The sequence below is a fragment of the Martes martes genome (assembly GCF_963455335.1).
Source record: "Martes martes genome assembly, chromosome: 4".
In the NCBI taxonomy this organism is placed as follows: Eukaryota; Metazoa; Chordata; class Mammalia; order Carnivora; family Mustelidae; genus Martes; species Martes martes.
In genome coordinates, this window is record NC_137891.1 from 85900175 (window position 1) to 85921877 (window position 21703).

Genomic DNA, 21703 nt, shown 5'->3' on the forward strand with positions numbered 1-21703 from the left:
GGAGGTGGGAGTGGGGAGGGGGGTGTGGAGGGGGGAGGTTTTTGTTGAGGAGAGCGCGGCCGGAGAGCAGAGCTCCGGGACCCAGGTGACCGGGAAAGCAGGCAGCCCCAGCAGCGGGAGCAGCCAGCAGCAACCCAGGCCCAGGGACCAGGGTGGGGGTGGGAGGGGGGCTGAGGGGAGGACCTGAAGGGGGGCGGCAGGGCAAAAGGGACCCCCGGAGCCCTGCCGCCATCAGAGATCAAGCATCTGGCATCAGGGATCTTCGGACCCAGCAGAAGGATCAGCCACAGGGGAGGTGTCCTCCCGGGAAAGCCAACGAGAGCTCCACCTGCCCCACATCAGGAGTGCCCCCCCACCCCGACGCTGCTGGCAACCTACCAGGCCCCTAACCCCTAAGCCTCCTTCTCCATCACCCTCCTCAGGCCCTTTCCCTGACTCCAGCTCTTAACCCCCAGTTCCCAGCACCCCAGATACCACCCTAATCCTCCAGATCTTGAGCACACTGACCCCCATTCTGGGATATTTGCCAGATCTTTGGGAGGGAGATCATTTGTTTGGGCTATGCCCCCTGGTGGCATGACAGTGTCTGCCTAGACCCCTGACCCCTAGCCCTCAACTCCCTGGGCCTTCTTTGTGTGAAGAGCTGCCCCTCTGCTCAGCACTGTGGTTGGGGGCCAAAGGGAAAGCCAGCCCCGGCTGGGCCCCGGCCCCCACCACTTGCCTCCTTGCTGGGCAGCTCCCCCTGCCCTTTGGGCCTCTCCCTGCTCCCCTCGGCCCCTCCTCCTGGGCCGCCCCAATGAAGGAGCCGGATGCCATCAAGCTGTTTGTGGGGCAGATCCCGAGGCATCTGGAGGAAAAGGACCTGAAGCCCATCTTCGAACAGTTTGGTCGGATCTTCGAGCTGACTGTCATCAAGGACAAGTACACCGGGCTGCACAAGGGTGAGGGGTCAGGCCAGGCTGGAGAGATGTCAGGGGTGGGAGGGGAGGCTGGGAGGAGGGGAAGCCAGCCTGAAGGGCTGGAGCGGCTGGAAAGGGCCAATGTGAAAGGAAAGAGTTCAGGGGCTAAGGAGTAGATGGAGGAGCTGGAAGAGAACAGCCAGGGTGAGCAGGGGACTCTGATGCAGGCCTTAGGACAGCCTCTTTAGGGGAAGAGTTGTCGAGGGGATGCAGAGATGTGGATCCCAGAGATGAGAGGGTGATGTCGTGGATGAACTCAAAGGAGGATGGAGGACCAAGAGATCTGGTTTGGGAGATAAGGAGCCAGGCAGGGGTGTGTGTGTGTGTGTGTGTGTGTGTGCATGCGCGCACACTCGCCTGGGAATCTTAGTAGTCTCAGACACTATTGAGGTGGGGGTCACTCTGGCAAGAGTGGACATGGACTGGGCAGGGCAGCTCCAGGACCCAAGAGAGGGACCTGAGAAGCAGGGTGTAGAGGACAGAGACTGGTATAGATCTGAGAAGTGTGGGGGCAGGAACTTGAGAGAGGCTGGCCAAGAGGCATTCCTTGGGCCTGTCCAAGGGCTGTGCACTCTTGCTAAGCGGGGTCAGGTCCCAGTCAGGACTTGGAGAGCTCCAGGCACTGCAGGTGGGGGTGGGGGGCCCACTGCCTCCCCTCAACTGGCCTAGGGACTTGCAGTGAACTGCTCTCCCTTTTCCTTCTCCTCTATCCCACTCTTCACCCTCTACCTGCCTCCCGTGGAGTTGGAGAGAGATGAGGAAATAGGGAAAATGGGAGAGGAGAGGGGTGATGGGGACCAAGATGGAGGGAGGTAGAGGCAAAGGAGAAGGGGAAAAGAGGCCAGCAGAGGAAGAGAGAAACCACACTGCACACACTTGTCTGGCAACCACATGCCCCTTCTCCCCCCCACACAAAGCCCCTCTCCCAATGACTCAGCCCAGAGACTCCCCGGGGCAAAATGTCTGGCCCCTCTCAGACACCTTCCCACTCCAGCGGCCAGAGAGGGGCAAGAAGAGACAAGCCTCCCAGTCCTCAGTGTCATGACTGGGGGGAGCCTTTTAGGGAGGGGATATCAGGGACTCACCCCCACCCGGTCTCTCTGCCCCTGCCCCTCCTCAGGATGTGCCTTCCTGACATACTGTGCCCGCGATTCAGCCCTGAAGGCCCAGAGCGCCCTGCACGAACAGAAGACGCTTCCAGGGGTGAGTCCCATATTCGTAGGGCCAGAGGGCTGAGAAGGGCGCTAGAAGGGGCAGGGGGCTCACCATCTTTCTGAGACACAGAACTCATTTCGTACCTCCTCTCATCACCAGGAGGCCCCCCTCTCCTTCTAACAGCCCTCTTTCTTGCTGGAGATGCATTCATTTCTTCTACCTGGAGAGAAGGAAGACAGCGGTTAGCAGAGCAAATGTGACCTTTGTAAAGAGCAGGTGCAGCCCCTTCCCCACTTCCCAGCCTGCTCATGGGGCAACACTTAGAGAGCTTAGCTGGTTGTGAGGGATGGGGAGAGACTCTGGATACCAAGTGTGTGGCAAAGAAAGCAGGAGACACCCAGGAACTCTTTTGTGCCTCTGGGGGTGGAATGTCTGACTGTGACCGGGACAGTGGGTACCTGCTGGACTAGCATCTCTGTGCGGGCTTCTGAGCTCTCAAAGACTCACCTCGTGTCTCCTAGGAAGAGCTTTGGGCATCAGGGTGGAGCAGAGCCTGGGGGGGCCTGGGCTGGGGGCAAGCAAGGGCAGGGGCAGACATCATTGTGGAGGATCAAGTCTGACCCCCAAAGTGTGCCCAGGTCGGCAGGGGTGCCCTCTGGCATGGCCTCTGTCCTGAAAAGTCAGAGCTCTTTTTCTCTTCTTCTGAGATAGCTGTGCAGATTGTCCCAGGCCTGGGCTGGCAAGGATAGAGAATCTCAGGCTGCCTCCTGCCATGCAGCCTGGGGGGAAATGTTGTGCCATTCTATTCCTATGTCTGTGTGCTTCTGTTGTCTCCCACCCCTTGAGCCCCAGGAAGTAATACTGAGAGCTAACCCCGTCCATCCCTTAGGCAAACATTTGCTGAGCCCGGCCTGGGTGCTGGAGACACACGTGTCACAGCCTCTACCCCTTCCCCTATGTGGGGCATGGAGAAAAAGGCTGATTCTCCATTCCTTCCTGGGAGGGAAGTAGACAAAACAGACGGGCAAAGAGGCTGGGGGCATCCAGGAAAATCAGAACTGCTTCAGTCACTCCCAACTTCGAACCTTCAGTAGGTCCGTGACCCATCCCTTCTGTGGCCCTCAACCCTTGAATGCAGCTAAGAGAGCAAATCCCGCAGTCAGACTGGCTTTCTCCCCTCCATCTCGTCCTAGTTGGTGGCAAGGCACCGGAACAGCCCTGGCCTATGGCATTAAGGATCTGTGCGTGTTCGTGTGTGTGCGTGTGCATGTGAGAGAGAGAGAGAGCAGGCTTGGGATCCAGGGAGCCTGCGTGTGCGCGTGCATGTGCACATGTGTGCGCGTGCGCCCGCCAGCCTGGCTGCGTGGGTGTGGGCACATGCTTCCCTGGGAAGCCTGGTTTCCATCACGTCACATTCCAACTTTCCTTTCTTTCCTTTTCTCTGTGGAGACTCCTGACAATTCAGTAGTTTTCATCTTAGTCACAACATCTCTTCTTTTCCTGCCGTCTTGCTAGGCAGGCACCTGGCCTGGGTCTGCCCCCTCCAGCTGTCTGTGCGCTCGGGCAAGGCTCTGACTGTCGTGGTGCAGAAGGGCTCTGCCCCCCCTTCCTGGAAAAAATATAGGCCCAGGGTGGCAGGTGAGGGAAGAGGGCACCTGGTTAATGATTGTCTAGCCCCGCCCCTGAGTGAGCTCCCAGGTGACACTGAGGCCTCCACTTTGGCCTTTGCCTCAGGGGACAGGATCCGGATTGGCCTGACAGAGCCTCTAGTAGGAAATGGGGCTGGGCGGGGGGGGGGGGGGGGGGGGGGGGGGGGGGGGAGGTCCTATCCTCCAAGGGGACCCTTGTGCTGGGGGCTTGGGACGTCTAGGGGAGCAGATGTCTATGTCCAGGCTCTGCCTGACCCTTTGTATCCCCCCAGGTCTTTTCTCTGCCACCTGCATTCTTGGCAGCATTGTTTCCTCAAATAGTCGTTCAGTGTGTGTGTGTGTGTACACTCGCGCATGGATGCCTGTTTAGTGCATCCCCTCTATGGGAAATTCTTCCTGCTGTCTAACCTCCCTCCACACCCTCCTAATACAGGCTTTTTTTTTTTTTTTTAAGATTTTATGTTTAAGTAATCTCTACTCCCAATGTGGGCCTCAAACTCACAACCCCAAGATCAAGAGTCACATGCTCCACCGACTGAGGCAGCCAGGTGCCCCAATATAGGCTCTTTTTTAATGGGAGCATTTAGCTCTCACTCCTTCCTCCCCATCTCTGTCATCCCGAAATCTGCACAGTCCCGCTATATTAGGGTAATACTTCAGCTGCAGAGGAAGAATGGAGGCTGGACCTGTGGCTGTCAAGCCCCATTTCCTTTTCTTTCCCCTGAGTGTTCCCAGGACATGTTCTGCCAAAGGCCCGTGGATTCTTCCTGCGGGAGGGTGTGGCCTCCTGGAGGTGGTGGTGGGAGGGACTAATTCTGCCTAGCCTGCCCTACGCCCTCTCCTTGGGCGGAAGTCCCACTCTAAGGCCCACTCTGGGGCCATGGGCCCTGCCTGTTGGCTCGCTGTTGGGCCAGTGAATTTGGGCCCCAAGGAAAGGATCCATGTGTGGTCTGGGACACCGGGTGGAAGGAGTCAGGAGCCAGGGGTGGCAGAGCAGCAGGCCTGTGTCCTCAGAAGAATTAGATTTTCTGGAAATAGGAGCTCTTGCTGGAAGTGAGGTCTTTGCTATTGGTGAGAAGGATAAGGGCCTTATGAGTGACCAAATCAGTGGTGGAGCGGTCTGAGTGAGTATAAATAGCCTCCTCTTCTTTGGGAGGCCCTCAGGAGGGCTTATCACCTGGCTGGTGGTGGTTAGGGAAGAGAGGCACCCGAGCCTGGGTTGCCAGGTAAACAGGGCCCAGCTGGACTCAGGGGAGGGGGCAGGTGTGCCCGAGCTGAGCTAACAAAGACCGAGCTTCCCACAGGAAGTGCCAGGCCAAGAAGGAGAGCCTGGGTATGGGTTGCCCGGGGGGGGGGGGGGGAGGGGAGGCCCTCTGAGGGAGGCTGTGTCGGGGACCTTCTGTCAACGTGACCTGCGCCGCAGCCTGTGCACTTCTGTGTGTCTTTGTGTGAATCCCTATCAGCTGTGGATATTTATTGAGGTGCTATTTCTGTGCCTAGGAGCCCGTGAAGTAAGGGAATGGCATCCATTCTTTCTGGGTCTCAGGTTCCCCGCCCTTGCCTAGAACCTCAGATCCCTAGGGGCATTTTGGGAAAGGGATAGTGTCAACTCAAGAATTCCCTGATGCTGTGGAAAGACCCTGGTGTGGAGTCTACGTCTTCTGTAGGAGGTGTGGTTGGGGCTGAGGTGCCCGTGCAGCCCTTCCCGATTGCTTTACAGCGTGCAAGACTGAGCGCCCTGGGCGTCTAACCCCCACTCCCCCCACACACACATCTCTCTCTCTCTTACACACACTCACACACACGCACACACAGACACATGCGGGTGCAAGCTCCCGAGGAGATTGAAACTCGATGGGATAATCCCAGATTGGAGGAGGATAAAGCTGGGGGCAGATTGGCTGGAGGATTTGGGTGACTGTTACCCACCTCCCCCCAGCCAGCTGCTCTTGGATCCATAAATGGGGGTGGGGCAGGACAGGAGTGTCCGCTGAAGTGCGGCTTAGGTTTGATCCAGGCCTGGGCTCCCTCACCAGCAGAGTCCTGTCACACTGACTGGAATGGCTGGATACCAGGGTGGAAGGTCTGGTGTGAGAAAGGGCAAGGGGCCCATTACCAGTCCTATACTTCTCTGTGTGAAGTGACGACACACGAGATCCCCAAAGGCTGGAACACTAGAGCTGAGGGGAACCTGACTCACCACCACCTGATCTGCCCCACTGTTTTACAGAGGAGAACACTGAGGCCCTGAGGAGAGAAGTGACTTGTCCAAGGTCACCCAGCTAGTGAGTGGCAGGGCTAGTCCCTGAACCTGGATCTCCTGACCCCCAGTCCAGTGCCTTTCCTGAGGATACCCGTAGCTCCCCTCAGAATGTCAACAAATGGTTTCTTTTGTTTAATACTTTTGGTCACTGGAGCTAGGATGGCCCCTCAGTAGCAAAATATTTTCAGACACGAAATACTGAGTCCTTCCCCTCCCTCCAGTTCTGAAGATGCCCCCCGCCCCCAGTGAAGGAAATCAACCTGCAGAAGTCATTGCTAAGTCCCCTCACCAGGCAAGATAGTGGAGAGGGGAACTGGGGGGTGTCTGCATTTCCACTGAAGACCGAACAAAGGGAGATGCTGCAGGAGTGAAGAGAAGGGAGAGCTCTGGAGGACTTCGGGGTACAGGGAGAATGTCAAAAGAGCATGGGACAGCAGTTCTTCCTTTGGAGCCCTCTCAGCTGTGAGACACCAAGGATTTGATCTGGAGGAGGAAGGCAGAGGAAGAAGGGACAGTGTGGCCCCTGCAGAGCCTGCTCAGCACGAATCAGGAAGCTTGTCCTGGGCCCCTCCCCCATCTCCCAGCCCCCACCAAATCCTCCACCCCCAGCATAGCCTGTTCTCACAGCCCCCCCCCCCACTCCTTCTCCGGGTGTGTGGAGCAGCAGAAGTGATGACGTCACCACGGTCGCCAGGGCGACGGGAGGGATAAATCAGGCTGAGTGGGCGGTTGCCATGGCGCGCATTCTCCCGTTGCCACGGAGACTGGGCATCTGCTCCCTTTGTGCTGCCCGAGTGCCTTCCCCCTGGGGTCAAGGGGTGTAGGGGGGCAGATAGAGGAGCAGACACACCTCTGGGGTCAGAAGGAAGTTGGGGCATCTGTGGGGTGTCCCTGGGTCGATAGTCTTCCTTGGGGCTGCTCACTGGAGAGGCCTCTCTTGCCCCTACTTTGTAAAATTGAGGCAGCTCTTGCTGAATAGCCCCTTGGTTGGGCTCCATCTGGGGACACAGGTCCTATGGGAAGTTCCATTCTCCCCCTAAAGAGAGCATCACTTGTCCCTGGCCAAGTCACCTAGGGCTTCACCGGGGCCTAGAGTGGGCCCAGGAGCATCCTCCTGGACATCCTGACCTCCCACTGCCTCTAATCCCCCCCCTCCCCGGGTCCTAATCCTAAACAAGATTAGGCCCATCCCTTCCTTCCCATCAGCAGTTTAGGGCCTGGGGCTTGCTTCCTCTAGCCTCTCTGCAGGTCCCAGCCTGGGGGGGTGGCTCTTGTGGGGTTCAGAGGAGGTCCCCAGCAGTTGCCTTCTCTTCTCTCCTTTTAGATGAACAGGCCGATCCAGGTCAAGCCGGCCGACAGCGAGAGCCGAGGAGGTAGGTTCTGTACCCTTGGACTTGGGACTCAGGCCCAGGGCTTAGAGTAACTGAGGGGCAGCCTCTCTTGAGGAAGGAAATCTGAGAATTCCAAAGGGTTCCTGGTCAAGGTGGGGGTTGTTGTCAGAGGAGATGTCATCCAGCCCATTGTAGAGATGGCCAAACTGAAGCCCAGAGGAACGTGCAAGCCCTTCAGAACTGGGCTGAGCATCCTATGTAACTGTATCCCATTTCCCCCAAAATCACCAGCATCACTGCTAGTAGCCTTAGTCTCAGGATAAGGGGAGTGCCTGGAGCTCCAGGGAGTTGCCAAAGGTGAAGGGCAGGACTTGTGCCTGTCCCAGTGGGAATAGAGTGGGGAAAGTAGCCAGGGAGCCCTGAACATGCCCCTCATCCTGTGCCTTACCCCCTAGAAGACCGGAAGCTCTTTGTGGGGATGCTAGGGAAGCAGCAGACAGATGAGGACGTCAGGAAGATGTTCGAGCCTTTTGGGACCATAGACGAGTGCACTGTGCTCCGGGGGCCAGATGGCACCAGCAAAGGTACCCAGTGGCTCCCCCTTCCCCAGCCGGGCCCTCTGGACTTTCTGCTCCTCTCCCCCTGGCTCCCTGGTGACCGGAACGTTGGGGGCCCTTGAGGGTGAGCCCTCACCCTTTCCTCCTTGCTCTTGGATGCTGTAGGCTGCGCCTTTGTCAAGTTCCAGACCCACGCCGAGGCCCAGGCGGCCATCAACACCCTTCACAGCAGCCGGACCCTGCCGGTGAGCACCCCCACATTCACATTTCAGATGACATCCCCCCACCTCTGACCCCGATCCCTACCCTCACCTCCAGTCCACAGGCCTTGCCCTCCTCTCCAGCCTCCTCCACTCCTCAGCCTCTCCATCTCCTGTCTCTTTGCCCACCTTCCTGTACCCCTCACCTTCCCTGGCTGGGCATCGGAACACTTGCTTAGAGGTCCTACATGCCCTCTGCACGTTAGCCGTGGGCCAACTGACCGTGCTTGTGGGGGGCTCTCCAGCAGAGTGTGTTTCTCAGATGGACCTAGCTGACTCTGAAGCTCCCTCAGCAGAGGCTGGGCAAGCAATTAGCAGGGCCTTGGCCGAGAGGATGCACCACTGAATAGAGAATTGCATTCTAGAGTCCAGAATTCTACAACAATCTCCGCACATGTTCCTTGGGTTTGGTTTTTATTTAGCGTGAGGTGGTGTTAAAACTTGAGGCTTCATGCTCTGAGCACACCATGAGGGTCTGGGTGTGGGGGTGGGCATCGTGGTGTGGAGGCTGGGGCAGCTAGATGGGATGACCAGCCCGAGATTAAATATTGGCTGGGGATGATTTCCAGCTCGGAATCCTTACGGAGAAGCCAGAGGCGCCCTTTTGATTTCAGTAGGCCGTTCCCTTTCCAAACACGTGCTTTCGAGTTCCTCAATTTTTTGTAGCCTCTCGCCCATCCTGGCACAGGGGGAGGCTGGGATGAAAATCTTCCCATTGGACAGAGGCGCCCTGATGGCTGTCCTCCCCAAGAGGCCAAGCCTGGAGGGCTGGAACCGAGGCCGGGCCTTGAGGGCTCTGAGCCGGAGAGGTCCCAACTCCTCTGTCCCTCTAACCGCCGCATGGCCCCTGCCCAGGGTGCCTCATCCAGCCTGGTGGTGAAGTTTGCCGACACGGAGAAGGAGCGAGGTCTCCGCCGCATGCAGCAGGTGGCTACCCAGCTGGGCATGTTCAGCCCCATCGCCCTGCAGTTTGGAGCCTACAGCGCCTACACCCAGGCCGTGAGCACTGACCCCGGGGACCTGGGCTGGGCCCCTCCCCACTGCCTCCTGGCCTCCAGGACCTGCCCCCACCCTTCCAGTACCACGGTCCGTGGCTGGGAGGGGAGCCAGGCTGGGCGTGGAGGTGGGGGTGGGAGGACCTGGCCTCACTGCCCTCTCCTCCCCTCCCTCCAGCTGATGCAGCAGCAGGCAGCCCTGGTGGCGGCTCACAGTGCCTACCTCAGCCCCATGGCCACCATGGCCGCCGTGCAGATGCAGCACATGGCCGCCATCAATGCCAATGGCCTCATTGCCACCCCCATCACCCCATCCTCAGGTAAGGCCCAGGGTAGGCAGGCCGGGCTGGGCTGGGCACAAGTGGGACAGGTCGGTGTGTGTGTGGTGGGGAGGGGACATAGGGCACTGCTCAGGGAAGCCAGAGGGGCTGGGAGGGACTCAGGGGCAATAGAGTGGCCTGCTTCCTCCCTAATGCCTGCAGCCTTGCTGACTGGTTCTCTGCGTTTGTGTGTGTGTGTGTGTGTGTGTGTGTGTCCACTCCCCTGCTCTGTCTCTGTCGCTTTCTCCTCCCCAGGAACCAGCACCCCTCCTGCCATCGCTGCCACGCCCGTCTCGGCAATCCCTGCTGCCCTGGGCGTCAATGGCTACAGCCCGGTGCCCACCCAGCCCACCGGGCAACCTGCCCCTGATGCTCTGTATCCCAACGGGGTTCACCCCTACCCAGGTGGGGGTCTCTGCCTGCCCCCCTCTCTCCCCAGCAGCTATCAAAGCCACCGCTCCCACTGCCCACAGACAGCTTTGGCACACCCTCCCTCTGCAGGCCTCAGGGTCATAAGGTTCTTTCTCTGCTCTGGCATCCTTGGGCTCAGAGGCTCCTGCCTGTTCTCAGCCAGGGAAGCTGAGGCTTAGAGAAGTCCCAGGTTGCACAGGCAGTCAGACTCCACGCTCTGCGCTCTTCCCACCGCCCTGTGCCTTTGAGCGCTATCCTGTCACACCCCGTGCCCTGGGAGGCTGTGTTCCCCACCTGCCTGGCCTTTGCTCTGCGTCCTCCCCCTCCCTCACAGTTGGTGCTGCTCTCCCCAGCCCAGAGCCCTGCGGCACCCGTGGACCCCCTGCAGCAGGCCTACGCGGGGATGCAGCACTACACAGGTGAGGAGCCCCAGGGCCCATGACAGGAGGGACAGCGAGGGACAGAAGCTGGTCTTCCAGGCACCCTGCCCTGCCAGCCACCCCCTGGGGCTTCCTGATGGGTCCTATGTTAGGGGCAGTATACCCAGAGTTCAAGGACCTATCCACCCCACTGGCCTGGGCTAGGTGAAGGGAGACAGGGCTGGCCAGAGGGCCCCGGGGGCTAGGGGAGTCCCGAGACCCCCCACTAGCTCTCTGTTCTCCCACCGCCCCCCCAGCAGCCTACCCAGCAGCCTACAGCCTGGTCGCACCTGCGTTCCCGCAGCCTCCCCCAACCCTGGTCGCCCAGCAGCCCCCACCTCCTCCCCAGCAGCAGCAGCAGCAGCAGCAGCAGCAGCAGCAGCAACAGCAGCAGCAGCAGCAACGGGAAGGTGCGGCCTGGGCGCCCTTCTCCCGGCCCAGAGTCTTCAGGGAGAGGAGCGCCCTGGTCCTGGGCTGGGGACTCCCTGTCACCTGCTCCAAGCCTGACTCTGGCCCTATGTGTGGGAAGAAAGCGAGTGGGGATGAGGTGTCTGGCACCCTGGCCTGCATGTGGGGGCTGGGATGGGAGGGTCCCCCACCCCCGAGCCTGCTTTCCGAGGGGCCCCTGCCCTGTGTTTCCCAATTCCTGAGCTCTTCCTCTGTCTCTGCTGCCATCCAGGCCCTGACGGCTGCAACATCTTCATCTACCACCTGCCCCAGGAGTTCACGGACTCAGAGATCCTCCAGATGTTCGTCCCCTTCGGCCACGTCATCTCAGCCAAAGTCTTTGTTGACCGGGCCACCAATCAGAGCAAGTGTTTTGGTAAGACTGTGGTGATCCAAAAGATAAAATACGGCACATTTTTTCCAAACTCCAAATATGGATAAGGTCTGAGACATTTAAAGGCATTTATGGTCACAGTGGGCCCAAATTTTGAAATCCAGATTGTCCAAGGTCAGAAGGAACCTTTCTTACACCCTCAGCATGCCATACCAGCTGCTGTCCAGCTCTTCCTCCAAAACCTGCAACTTCACCTTTTATCCTTGAGCACTGGTCAAATTCATGCTCCCCAAGGTCTGGAAGAGTCTCAGGAAAGGGATGTTTGGCTTTCAAAAGGAAAGTTTAGGGAGTGGAGTCTTTTGCATTCATGTCTTTGAAAAGTTGCTTCAGGGGAGAAGGAGCCTTGTCCTCCCTGCCTGAGAAGTCACAAAGGGCCAGAAGTGGTCTGTGTTTTCAGAAGGCAGGTTCAGAGTTATCCAGGCTGAGGTAGGGGCTGCCCTTCAGAGAGTGCTGGAAAGAATGTCCGAGAGCATGTTGAGTGGCTGCACTGCGTTTCCTCAGCCTGTCAATCAGCAGCTCCCCATCGAATGCCTCTTGTGTGCCAGGCCCTCAGGATCCCGGGAGGAAGTGAGGTGGGGCAGCAGGGAACTAAGGAGCAGGTTCTGGCCCTAAGCACAGGCAAGTGAGGTGGGGTTGGGCTGGGCCTTATGCCTCTCTCACCTCAGGCTTTGTGAGTTTCGACAATCCGGCCAGTGCCCAGGCTGCCATCCAGGCCATGAACGGTTTCCAGATTGGCATGAAGCGCCTCAAAGTCCAGCTAAAGCGGCCTAAGGATGCCAACCGGCCCTACTGAGGGCCCCCAGGTGGGTCTTGCTCCCATCCTGTGACCTCTTCAGCTCCCTCACACTGAAGCCAGGGCCCTCACTTGGACTGCCCCCACCCCATGCTCCCCTAGCCTCAGGGATGCCCACCCCACCCCCGCCCGACTCTGCACACTTGGAGCTGGGGTCTGGTATAGTTCCTTCTGCTGTCACCCTTTCAGTCACTTTCTGCTGTCACCTTTCAGTCACCTGAACCATTCTGTTTCTCTCTCTCTCTCTCTCTCTCTCTCTCTCTCTCACACACACACACACACACACACTGTGACCCCAGAGAGAGCCAAGTCTGTCTAGATCTGTGTCCACTTCCTAGGTCTTCCTCAGAATCTGTTGTCATTTGTCTGGTCAGTGTCTATGTGTTTGTGTGTGTCTCTCTTTTTGGTTTTCCTTTGGGTCAGAGTGGAATTAGGGGAGTAGAGGTGGGGAAGTAAGGGGGCTGGTGTAGGATACTAGAGGGTTCTAGAATCATGGCTCCTGGAATATCTATCCTCCTGAGAGGTGGGGACTTTAGACCCTCAGCACCCTGGACTCCACGTAGTATAGACCCTGGGCTCTTGTGCAGTATAGACCCATGGGACAGTGCAGAGTGCACAGAACAGACTGGAGGAAGTCCAAGTTTCAGACCTCCCAGGAGCAGCTTTGGTTTAGGTAGAGAAGGCTAAAATGCTGGACTGCCTGAATTTCACAAAATGGGTCCCCTCCACCCGACTGCTCTCACCACCTTAGCCTCATGGCCACAGAGCTGTGAGCTTTGGTGACTTTTGGGTTTGTTTAATCTCCTTTGGACCAAACCCCTGAAAAAACACAACCCAAGAACAATACCCACATTTTCTGTTTCTCCCCCTTTCCCCCCCCAATCCTGGCTGCTTAACTCCCCCCACCCTGGGGGCCCCCCCAGCCCAGGGCCCGTGTCCATTGTCGGCCGAAGCCCCCATCCCCGGACCCCTGCTCCGGGCCCCTGTAAGTTGCATGGAACGAGCGTGTTGTCTTTGGAGCCGATTGTTTGTTCTTTGGGGAGGGGGCCGCGGAGGGAAGCACCCCTCAGCCCAGGGTCAGGGCCGGGGGCAGCTCGCGGGACGTGCTTGGTCAACAGTGGTTGGTGACTGTGGTCTGTGTTCTGTGCATTTCTCTCTTGCTTTCTTTGTTCCTTTCTGAAAAGGAATGAGAGCACTTTCTAGGGTCTGGGGGTCTCAGCCCCCAAGTCTGCAGCCCTAAGCCCCATCCCAGGTCCTAGCCTGGCCGCCTTGCTCTTCCTCCAGGTGTCTGTCGGTCCGCTGCCCCTTCTCCTCCTTTCTCTTAGCTATCTCTGCCTGCCTGCCTGTTGTCTCACTCCTTTGCTTTGTCCCCTCCAGTCCCTGTCTCTCTGTTTTCCAGCCTTTCTTTCTCTCATGGGCTGTGTAAATATCTCCTTCTGAATATCCTTTGGTTTCCTGTATCATGGGCCCTCTCCCTCCCATCTCCTCCATCACTGCCCCTCATCCAACAGCTGGGGGGCTCTGTCTGGACTGAGGCCTTTCCGATGACCTGCTTTCCCCAAGCGGCCCCATCCTATCCTGCGTTAGCCAGCCCAGCTACCTCTTCCTTGGCAGGGCCTGTGACCTGCGTTGGCTGTGCCTTCCCTACAGCTTCACTCATGTCTCCTTACTTCACAGGTCTGGAGACACCAGAGGAAGGGGAACCACACCCCTCTCCCCACGTCTGGTCCCAGCCCTCTCTGCACACCTGCCCGGGGCCTCGATGGGGCTCTGGGGCAAAAGCTGCTTCACAGCCCTGGGGGGACAGGACACCGGCCCACTCCCACCACCCTGCCCCTCCTGAAGGGCCTGTTTCCTCCCAGGTGCCCTTTTGGCCTTTGTGAGGGAGCAAGGGACAGGCTCAAAGGCTCTGGGCTATCTGCCTTCTGCTGGGGTTCCTGTGGTGACCTTCTGTGCCCAGCTTTCGCACTTGCCTCCCCCACCAGCGGGCCTGTGGCCCCCAGGAGGGCAGAGGGGCCTCCCATAAGCTCCCCACCTCACCTTCACCCCAGCCTCTTCCCCACGTTAGGGGTTTCTCAGAAGCTGGTTCTCACACTCCCTGCTACCCTCAGCTAGAGGTAGGAAATCCCTGAACCCTGGGCTCCCAGCCCTAAAACTCACTGCCTCCCCCATGGGCCCCCTCTAAGGAGGGTGTGGGGGAGCCCTGAGGGCTGCCCCTCCACCAGTCAGCCACAGAGACCTTCCTCCTTTCATGAGGAAAAGACCTCCCCCGAAACCCCTAAAAATGTTTACAGTCTCTGCTGGTCCCCTCCGTGTAAATACCACTACCACCCGTGCGTTATCCAGCCCGGCCTGGCCCGGACGCTGCCATCTCTCTTTCTGGGAGTTTAGACAATGTTTCCCTTGAATTTTTTCTCTCTCTTGATTTCTCCCTTTGCTTTGGGGGTAATTGGGTATATGGGAGGAGGGGTGTAGGGAGGGGTTACAGGGGTTTATTACCTGATCATTTTCTTTAGGAAGAGGTTTTAGGGGAAAGAAACGGGTGGGGGGGGTGGGAGTGGTAAGGGGAGACTGGGGAGTCCGTTTCAGACACTTCTCTATGCTTAACTTATTTATTTATTGCATTTTACTTTTAAAGAGTTGGTCTTTTCTGTCTAAATAAAGAAAAAAGTTTAAAAGCATCAAATAAGAGTCTTGGAAAGTTGAGGGTAGGGGATTTTGTGCACTGGGGAGGGGAGGAAGGAGGGTCGGTGGGGAGGTTTGGGAGAGAGACCTGTCAGGAGGGTCCAAGACCTTTGAGCTGGTCCAGGTCTTGACCATAGCTTCATGATCCCATTCTTCCGCCCTTCCTTGGGGCTTAAACCTGGAATGCTCTGCAGCACTAGGCACAGAGGGAAGAAAGCAGGTCAGCAGGCCTTTCTTGTATCCAGCCCTGTCCCCCTGAAGGCTGGGGACTTGAGTCTCACATTCCTGGTCTCCATTTCTCCCTTGTTTGTGGGGGTGAGCTGTCCCTGCACCCACCAGTGGGATACAGGGAGCTAAGCTTTTGCTCTGCGATTCTGTTACAGGCCCTTTATGTACATTTCCTCCCTTAACCTCCCAACAATTCTGTGAGGCAGGGTATAATTTTATAGACAGGTTAAATAAAAAGGGCTTGGGAAGGTAACTAACTTACCCAGAATCACAAAGTTACTAAGGGATGGCTGCAGGAAGGAGGCCCAATATTTCAGACTCCAAAACCCATGATTCTCTCATCAGGCAGGCCCAATTACCCGTTCTTTGACCCAAAGCAGAGATCCCAACAAGTACCAAGCAGGCTGTGGCAGTGAGTTCCATCACGCAGAAGGTGGACTGCGTAAGCCCTGAGGTCCCTCTGCTTTGGGTCTTCTTTTGATTCTTCTCCATGAACTACCTTAGGGTTGGGTTCAGGGGGCTCACATGGGCTCACACGGGAGTAGTGTGTGACTTCACAGCATCTCGGCCACTTGATTTTAGCAGCAACCTGCTATCCCACCCTCATTATGCCCCCTACTTTAAACTTGCTTACCTTCCAGCCCAGCCAGCCTTAGGCCAGTGCCATCCCAGCTGAGCACATGGATATGGCTCCTCACCACCCGCCCACACATCGGCCCCGTACTTTGGCCTTCTCTTAAACTGCTCCAAACTGAGTAGTAAAAAGAGAAGCAACGTGTGAAGTACAATAGAAACATATCTGTGGATATTGTTTCAGGGAAAAGAGTCTCTTAGCTTGGCAGAGATCAGGGATGGGGACTTACTCAGAAGAGAATCAGGCAGGATCTCGAATATATAAGGGTGTGTGTGTGTTCACAGACAGGCAGAAGTGTGTGTAAGGACAGCAGGAGTTGGTATCAACACCAGGAATTCTCCCTTGAAGTGTCTCGCTTGTGTCCTCACCAGAGTTTCTGGGTCAGGACAGAAAGATGGAAGATGAATTTTAGACCAAAGAGCATCTCCCAAAGTGTTATACTGGTGGGTTCTCCTGGGATGGAGGAGTGGGGAGGCAAAAGACTCCAAAATCTCCTCCTCCTGGTATCCTCCCTGATCACAGGTAGCCCCTCGACAAACACTGAAGACTACTTATTGTCACTGCTCACTGCTGTGCCCCTCCCTGCAAGACTGCCACCACATTTTCTCCAGAGAAGCAGTAGATATAAGTAAAGTTGAAGGATGAAGAGGGAAACACAAGGGCGGTCTTTTGGGGGACAGGAAACATTTTGGGGCAGGGATACTCCAGGTCCTTTTTTTTTTTTTTTAAAGATTTTATTTATTCATTTGACAGACAGAGATCACAAGTAGGCCGAGAGGCAGGTAGAGAGAGGAGGAAGCAGGCTCCCCGCTGAGCAGAGAGCCCGATGCGGGGCTCAATCCCAGGACCCTGGGATCATGACCTGAGCCGAAGGCAGGGGCTTTAACCACTGAGCCACCCAGGCACCCCTCTCCAGATCCTTTTTAAAAATTATTTTAATTCTAGTAGAGTTAACAGTGTTATATTAGTTTCTGGTATACAATATAGTGAATCAGTAATTCCATACATCACCCAGTGCTCATCATCTCCAGGCACTTTGATGGGAAAAACGTAGGACACTTAGGGTCAGAAAAGGAAGTCCTGAACTTGTACCTTGTATAAACAGATATCTTAGGCATCATATTAGCTTCAAATACAGTAAGAAGGGTATAAAGGAGGGTAGTTTTGTTAGCTCCCAAAGTTCATTACCACCTCTTCTGAGCAGGAGAGGTCTGAGCAGTAACAAAATGAGAAAGCAGAGGAAGTAAGAAATGAGAAAAATAGGATCCCCTAAGTCAGACCAAGCAGAGTGAAACTCAGCTGCTGCTTCTAAAATGATCAAGTTACTGTTCCAATGTTAATGGCAGCATAAAGAGAAGGGAATGGGAAAAGAACTTAAGGCAGAAGAGTGGAGCTGACAGATTAATAGCAGGGATTGGGAGAAGCCTTCCATTTATAGAAACAAAAACAGACATTTAGAAAAATATCCTCAGTTAGGGGGCTCTAGGGACGACAGTGTGGCCAGGAAAAGCCCTGGATAATTCCTCCAATGTACCCCCATGCCCTGGCCATATTTTGAGAGCTTAGAAATGCACAAACGTCATGCAAGGTGTTTCCATTTCCTCAGTGGAGACGCTGCAACAGCCTGTCTGACTTACATGGTTTCCTTTGTCTTTTCACTCTTCCTGCTAAAATGCCAAAGCCAGTCTTGGCTTCTAGTATTTGTGACTGCAGGCATTTCCGCTTATGGCCAAGACTCACTCTTTTCACTAAGTCTGACAACTTTGAGTTACCCTGAGCCAAGAGTCTAGTCCTTCGAAGATTCCCATTCTCTGGGCCTTCTCTGGATCTACTTTCCCGAGTAATCAGGCAGGCTCCTCTTGCCCCCACAAACTGGGTCTCCCTCTAATATACTGTATCCTCTCATCCACTCGATGAGAATGACTCCCAGCTGTTTCTAACTGAACTTTTGTCCTGAACTCACTCTGGGTCACGCCTTCCTCCCTCAGTCTTCCTTACGAGTGTCTAGCACCACTATTGCCATCTCACGCCTCCTATCCAATCCAACTGCAAAGCCCTACTTGTCTTCTCTCTCAAATATATTGTTGACCTACACATATCTGTCTCTCCATGGCCACAAAGTCCAAAGTCACCCTCGTACCACCAGAGCCCTCTGGTGAGTTCTCCTCTGTCTCTGTGTTTCCCTTCCTGCCCTCCTCCAACCTTTCTCCATAGAAGCCTTCTACAGATCCATCCACAGACAGATGCTAAGTCTGTCCTTCACCTTGTTTACCACTGTATCCCCATTACCCTCAAAAGCGCCCAGAACATTAGGTGTTCAACAAATAATTACGAAGTAACTGCTAGATGCCTATGTATCTAGATTTCTCACCCATGCCTAAATCTAATAGGTCCAAAGCTAAAACATTTTCTCCCTGTTTCAACTCTTAAATATTTCTATTTTCTAGCCACCTATTCATGAAACCTCAGGAGTCTTTTACTCCTGACACATGCATTCAATGTTATTTAATCACAAGATTTTACTTCCACATTTTTTTCCCTCACATCCATGTCCCTCCATCCAATGACCACTGCCTCTGCTTACCAACTAACCATAACAGTGTCCTAATTGAGCCTTCTGTATGTATTTGGAAGTACCAGTTTCTAAACTGCAGCTGATCCAAAAAACAATTTTTTTAAAAAAATGTAGAACACCTCACCCTGGCATCCAAGGCTCTCCAAACCTCATCTTTCGTCTTATTCCTACACATCCCTAAGTTCTAATCAAATAGGACTACTCATTGTTCATCTGGATGGGTTTGATCCTTCCCCTCCCCCCATGGCTTTCCATTCCCAATTATAAGTGTCAGGCACATAATAGCTCAATAACGTCTATGGAAAACCTTCTTGTTGAAATCCTGCTTGTCCTACATGGTTCACCTTAAACACCACTTTCTTCACAAAGATTTCCTTAGTTGATTTCTTTCTTTCTTTCTTTCTTTTTTTTTTTTAATTTACTTGACAGAGATCACAAGTAGGCAGAGAGGCAGGCAGAGAGAGAGAGGAGGAAGCAGGCTTCCTGCGGAGCAGAGAGCCCGATGCGGGGTCTCGATCCCAGGACCCTGGGATCATGACCCGAGCCGAAGGCAGAGACTTTAACCCACTGAGCCACCCAGGTGCCCCTCCTTAGTTGATTTCATCCAGAAGTCTTTTTTTCCCCCTTTTCTTCCTAGTTCTTATGGCACTTCAACCTTCCACTGCCATGTACCATGTCATTCGTGAATCTCTCCGTTCTCTGCTGGGCTAAAAGTGGGAAAAATGCCTCTTTTCCTTTCTATCTGCTGTCGTGTGGAACAGGGTGCCCTGCGCAGGCAGATAGCCAATCAATGTTTGTCGACTTAAACTTCTGTAATTCAGCTCTGGGATTCCACTATTTCTCTACGGATTCTTTCCTTGTTAAAGAAAAATAAATTATTTACCCATTATCAGATTTATCAGATTCCAATTATTTAATGCTGATAGCTGAGTGAATGAGACCCAGAATAAATGTCTCTCCCCAAACTGCCAAAAGAAATGTCACACTAGTTCTTGCTTTTATAGCTTTCAATCAAGGAGCAAAAGCATATGGTCAGGGGTTATAAAGATAAAACAGGTTTACAAAAATAACAAAAATATCTGACCTAACACAAATGCTGAGCTTTTCAGAGCAGATTCAGCCCAGGAGCTAATGTACAGAGAGGAGCAGGTACTCTTTGGAGTAGGTCATTAGGTCACAGCACCTGAGACTCCTCTGTAAAAACAAAGTACATCCACCTTTATTCTCAGGGGTGTGGGCAGAAGGAATACAACGACCCAGAGTGCCTACTATTATGCATTACTATTATTATTGTTATTAGGTTCAGATTCAGACCAGTCTCCTGAGGCATTTATAAAATGAAATATCATGTTGCTGGGGTAGAGGGACAGTGCTAAGATGTGTCCCAAAGGCTTTGCAAGGCTGTGAGTAAGGCTGAGGGAGAGGGGTCCTGTGAGCCTTACATGGATTTGGTGGGGGGGCGGGGCGGTGGTGGCTGGCACAATCAACTCTGACATCTGAGGGAGTAGGAGGCATTTTCAAAGGAGCCACATTCTCCTGCTCTTCTCTACCTCCTGCCCTCAAAAGAGTGCCCCTCTAGCTACTTTTTTTCAGACTGACCTTTCTAACTCCCATCTCATCCCTCTTCACGTCTTCCCACGCAACCCAAAGGATGTGTAGCCTAGGAAGGCACAGACTAGTTTCATCAATAAATCAATTTATTTAAAAGAATATGTTACAATTAATTACACTAAGTGACATTACCAAACAATTTTAGAGTGGTTAGCTCTAGAACAAGGAATGAAAGAAACACTGTTAACCATTATGTGTCTGTGTATTTTCTCTTCACATTTCTCAAATCACAAATAAAAAATACAAGATACTGCAGTGAAAATACAATTAGAGTTTCTCAAATAAATTAAAAGTATGCATGGCTTGGGGAAAACTGAAGCCCAGCTCACTGGCTTAAAAAGGGGGCATGATATAAAACTGGTGTCCAATTTAGCAGTTGGCCAAGTGCCTCCAGCCCACAACACTCCCCTCTTTGCTCCTGCCCTTCCCCAGAACCCTAAACATTCCCCACACTCGAGATTATTGCTGAGGAGTAAGCTGCTGTCCTGGTATGAGTGAGGCCTGGCATGACGTGCTCAGGGTTAGAGGGAAAGGAAGGCAGGAGGTGGAACTGGAAGACAGGAGTTGAAGAAGCAAACCCACTGCCTCTCTTCTGAGTATCAACAGCATTGTCCTCCTTTCAAAAGGAAGCTAATGGGACACAATCAATCTGGTGAGCGAACCTAGCAGTATCCTGGGCTCCAACAGCCCAAACGGTCTCTATGTTGAACTGACCTAGCCAGAGAGCACAATGGAGAGAAGGGGGCACAGTAGTCCCTCCAGGTCTGGAAACTTCAGGTCAACCAGAATGCAGTTTCCATGAGGAAAATTGCCTTCGAGGAGCCAGGACATAAGCTGGCAGATTCTGAGATGTCCCCTCCTGTCAGTGCCCTGTACTGCTGCTCCAAGCACTAGGTTTGGAGCTACAAGAGGAGATAACCAAAGCCACCGGCCAGGCCTAGGAGCTGCCCTGAGCACACACCTGGTTGAGCTTAGGCTGAGGGCGAGGGTAGGGCAGAAAAATGGAAGAGGAGAATAAAAATATAAAGAGCAGAGAGCCCAAAGCATGGCCCAAGGAAACCTTTCTGCAGGGACAGGTTTCTCAGGGCCTGCATTTTCTCCTGATCTATACAAAACTCTGACCTTTCACCAAAGAGAATAGAAACTGAGTGCAGAGGGGAGGACAACAGATCAGGAAGATCCTGCTGGTTCCGCAGGGACAAAGCAGAGGGGAGGGGAAGCCCCTCCATTTCCCAGAGACAAAAGAAGACTGGGCAGAAGGCTCCCTGGGCACAACCCAGGACTAAGAAAGATAGCAGAGATTAGGGAGAGGAAGTACAGAGCAACAGGGGAAAGGAGTGTCACACTAACACTGCTTCATGCAAAAAAGAGCTTGATCCTATGAAGCCACAGTGACCTCTGCCCTTGTCCAGGAGGCCTGCTGTGGGTGGAAGAGGGGAAGATGCTGTCCTCCAGAAGCTCCCTCCTTCCCCGCTCCTTGATGCAACTGGGTGCTTTGTTAGTGGTATAGCCGCAAGTAGGGGCTGTTTGATTCTGCCCACAGGCCAATACCCATGGGGCCCTCACCCCATCTCCAAAGCACCAAGTGAATGAATGCTCTGCCACAAAGGGACCAGAGCAGCATCCAACCCCCACGAAAAGGGCCTCCATCCTATGGGCATCCCATCCCCGACCAGCTCACATCTCACAATGGGAGGTCAGTATTTGGGATACTGCATGGACCCTAGATTTGTTCATTCCTCTCACACTCTTGAGGGAATATGGGCAAACGGCTGCTATGTTTACAATTTGAACAAAGCTGGAGCCGAAAGCCTCTTTAGCATCTTGGAGTGGGGAATCAGCATTATCTTCTTTCTAGGGTCCTTTGGCTCATTATTAAATTCATTTAAGCCAAAAGAAGTTAATCCTGTATCAAAACTTTCAAACCAGGGATCACTCTCTGTAACTTTAAAACATTTAGCATCCCTACGTCTGTATTCTGTGATTCCACCTACGTTTGGAGAAGGGAAGGGAAGAC

The 21703-nt window shown here is 54.3% G+C and overlaps 1 protein-coding gene across 1 annotated transcript; it reads left to right on the top strand.

Annotated features, from left to right (window-relative positions):
• Positions 1-796: 796 nt before the first annotated feature.
• On the top strand, positions 797-13708 carry CELF3 (CUGBP Elav-like family member 3; the record flags this gene model as incomplete). Its single annotated transcript, XM_080802465.1, has 13 exons — positions 797-941; positions 2080-2162; positions 7351-7399; positions 7813-7941; positions 8080-8159; positions 9030-9173; positions 9348-9489; positions 9745-9894; positions 10254-10319; positions 10577-10729; positions 10999-11142; positions 11826-11963; positions 13631-13708. The coding sequence occupies 12 exons, from the start codon at positions 797-799 to the stop codon at positions 11951-11953; spliced, it is 1413 nt and encodes a 470-aa protein (XP_080658591.1). The 3' UTR covers positions 11954-11963; positions 13631-13708.
• Between the last annotated feature and the right edge of the window lie 7995 nt (positions 13709-21703).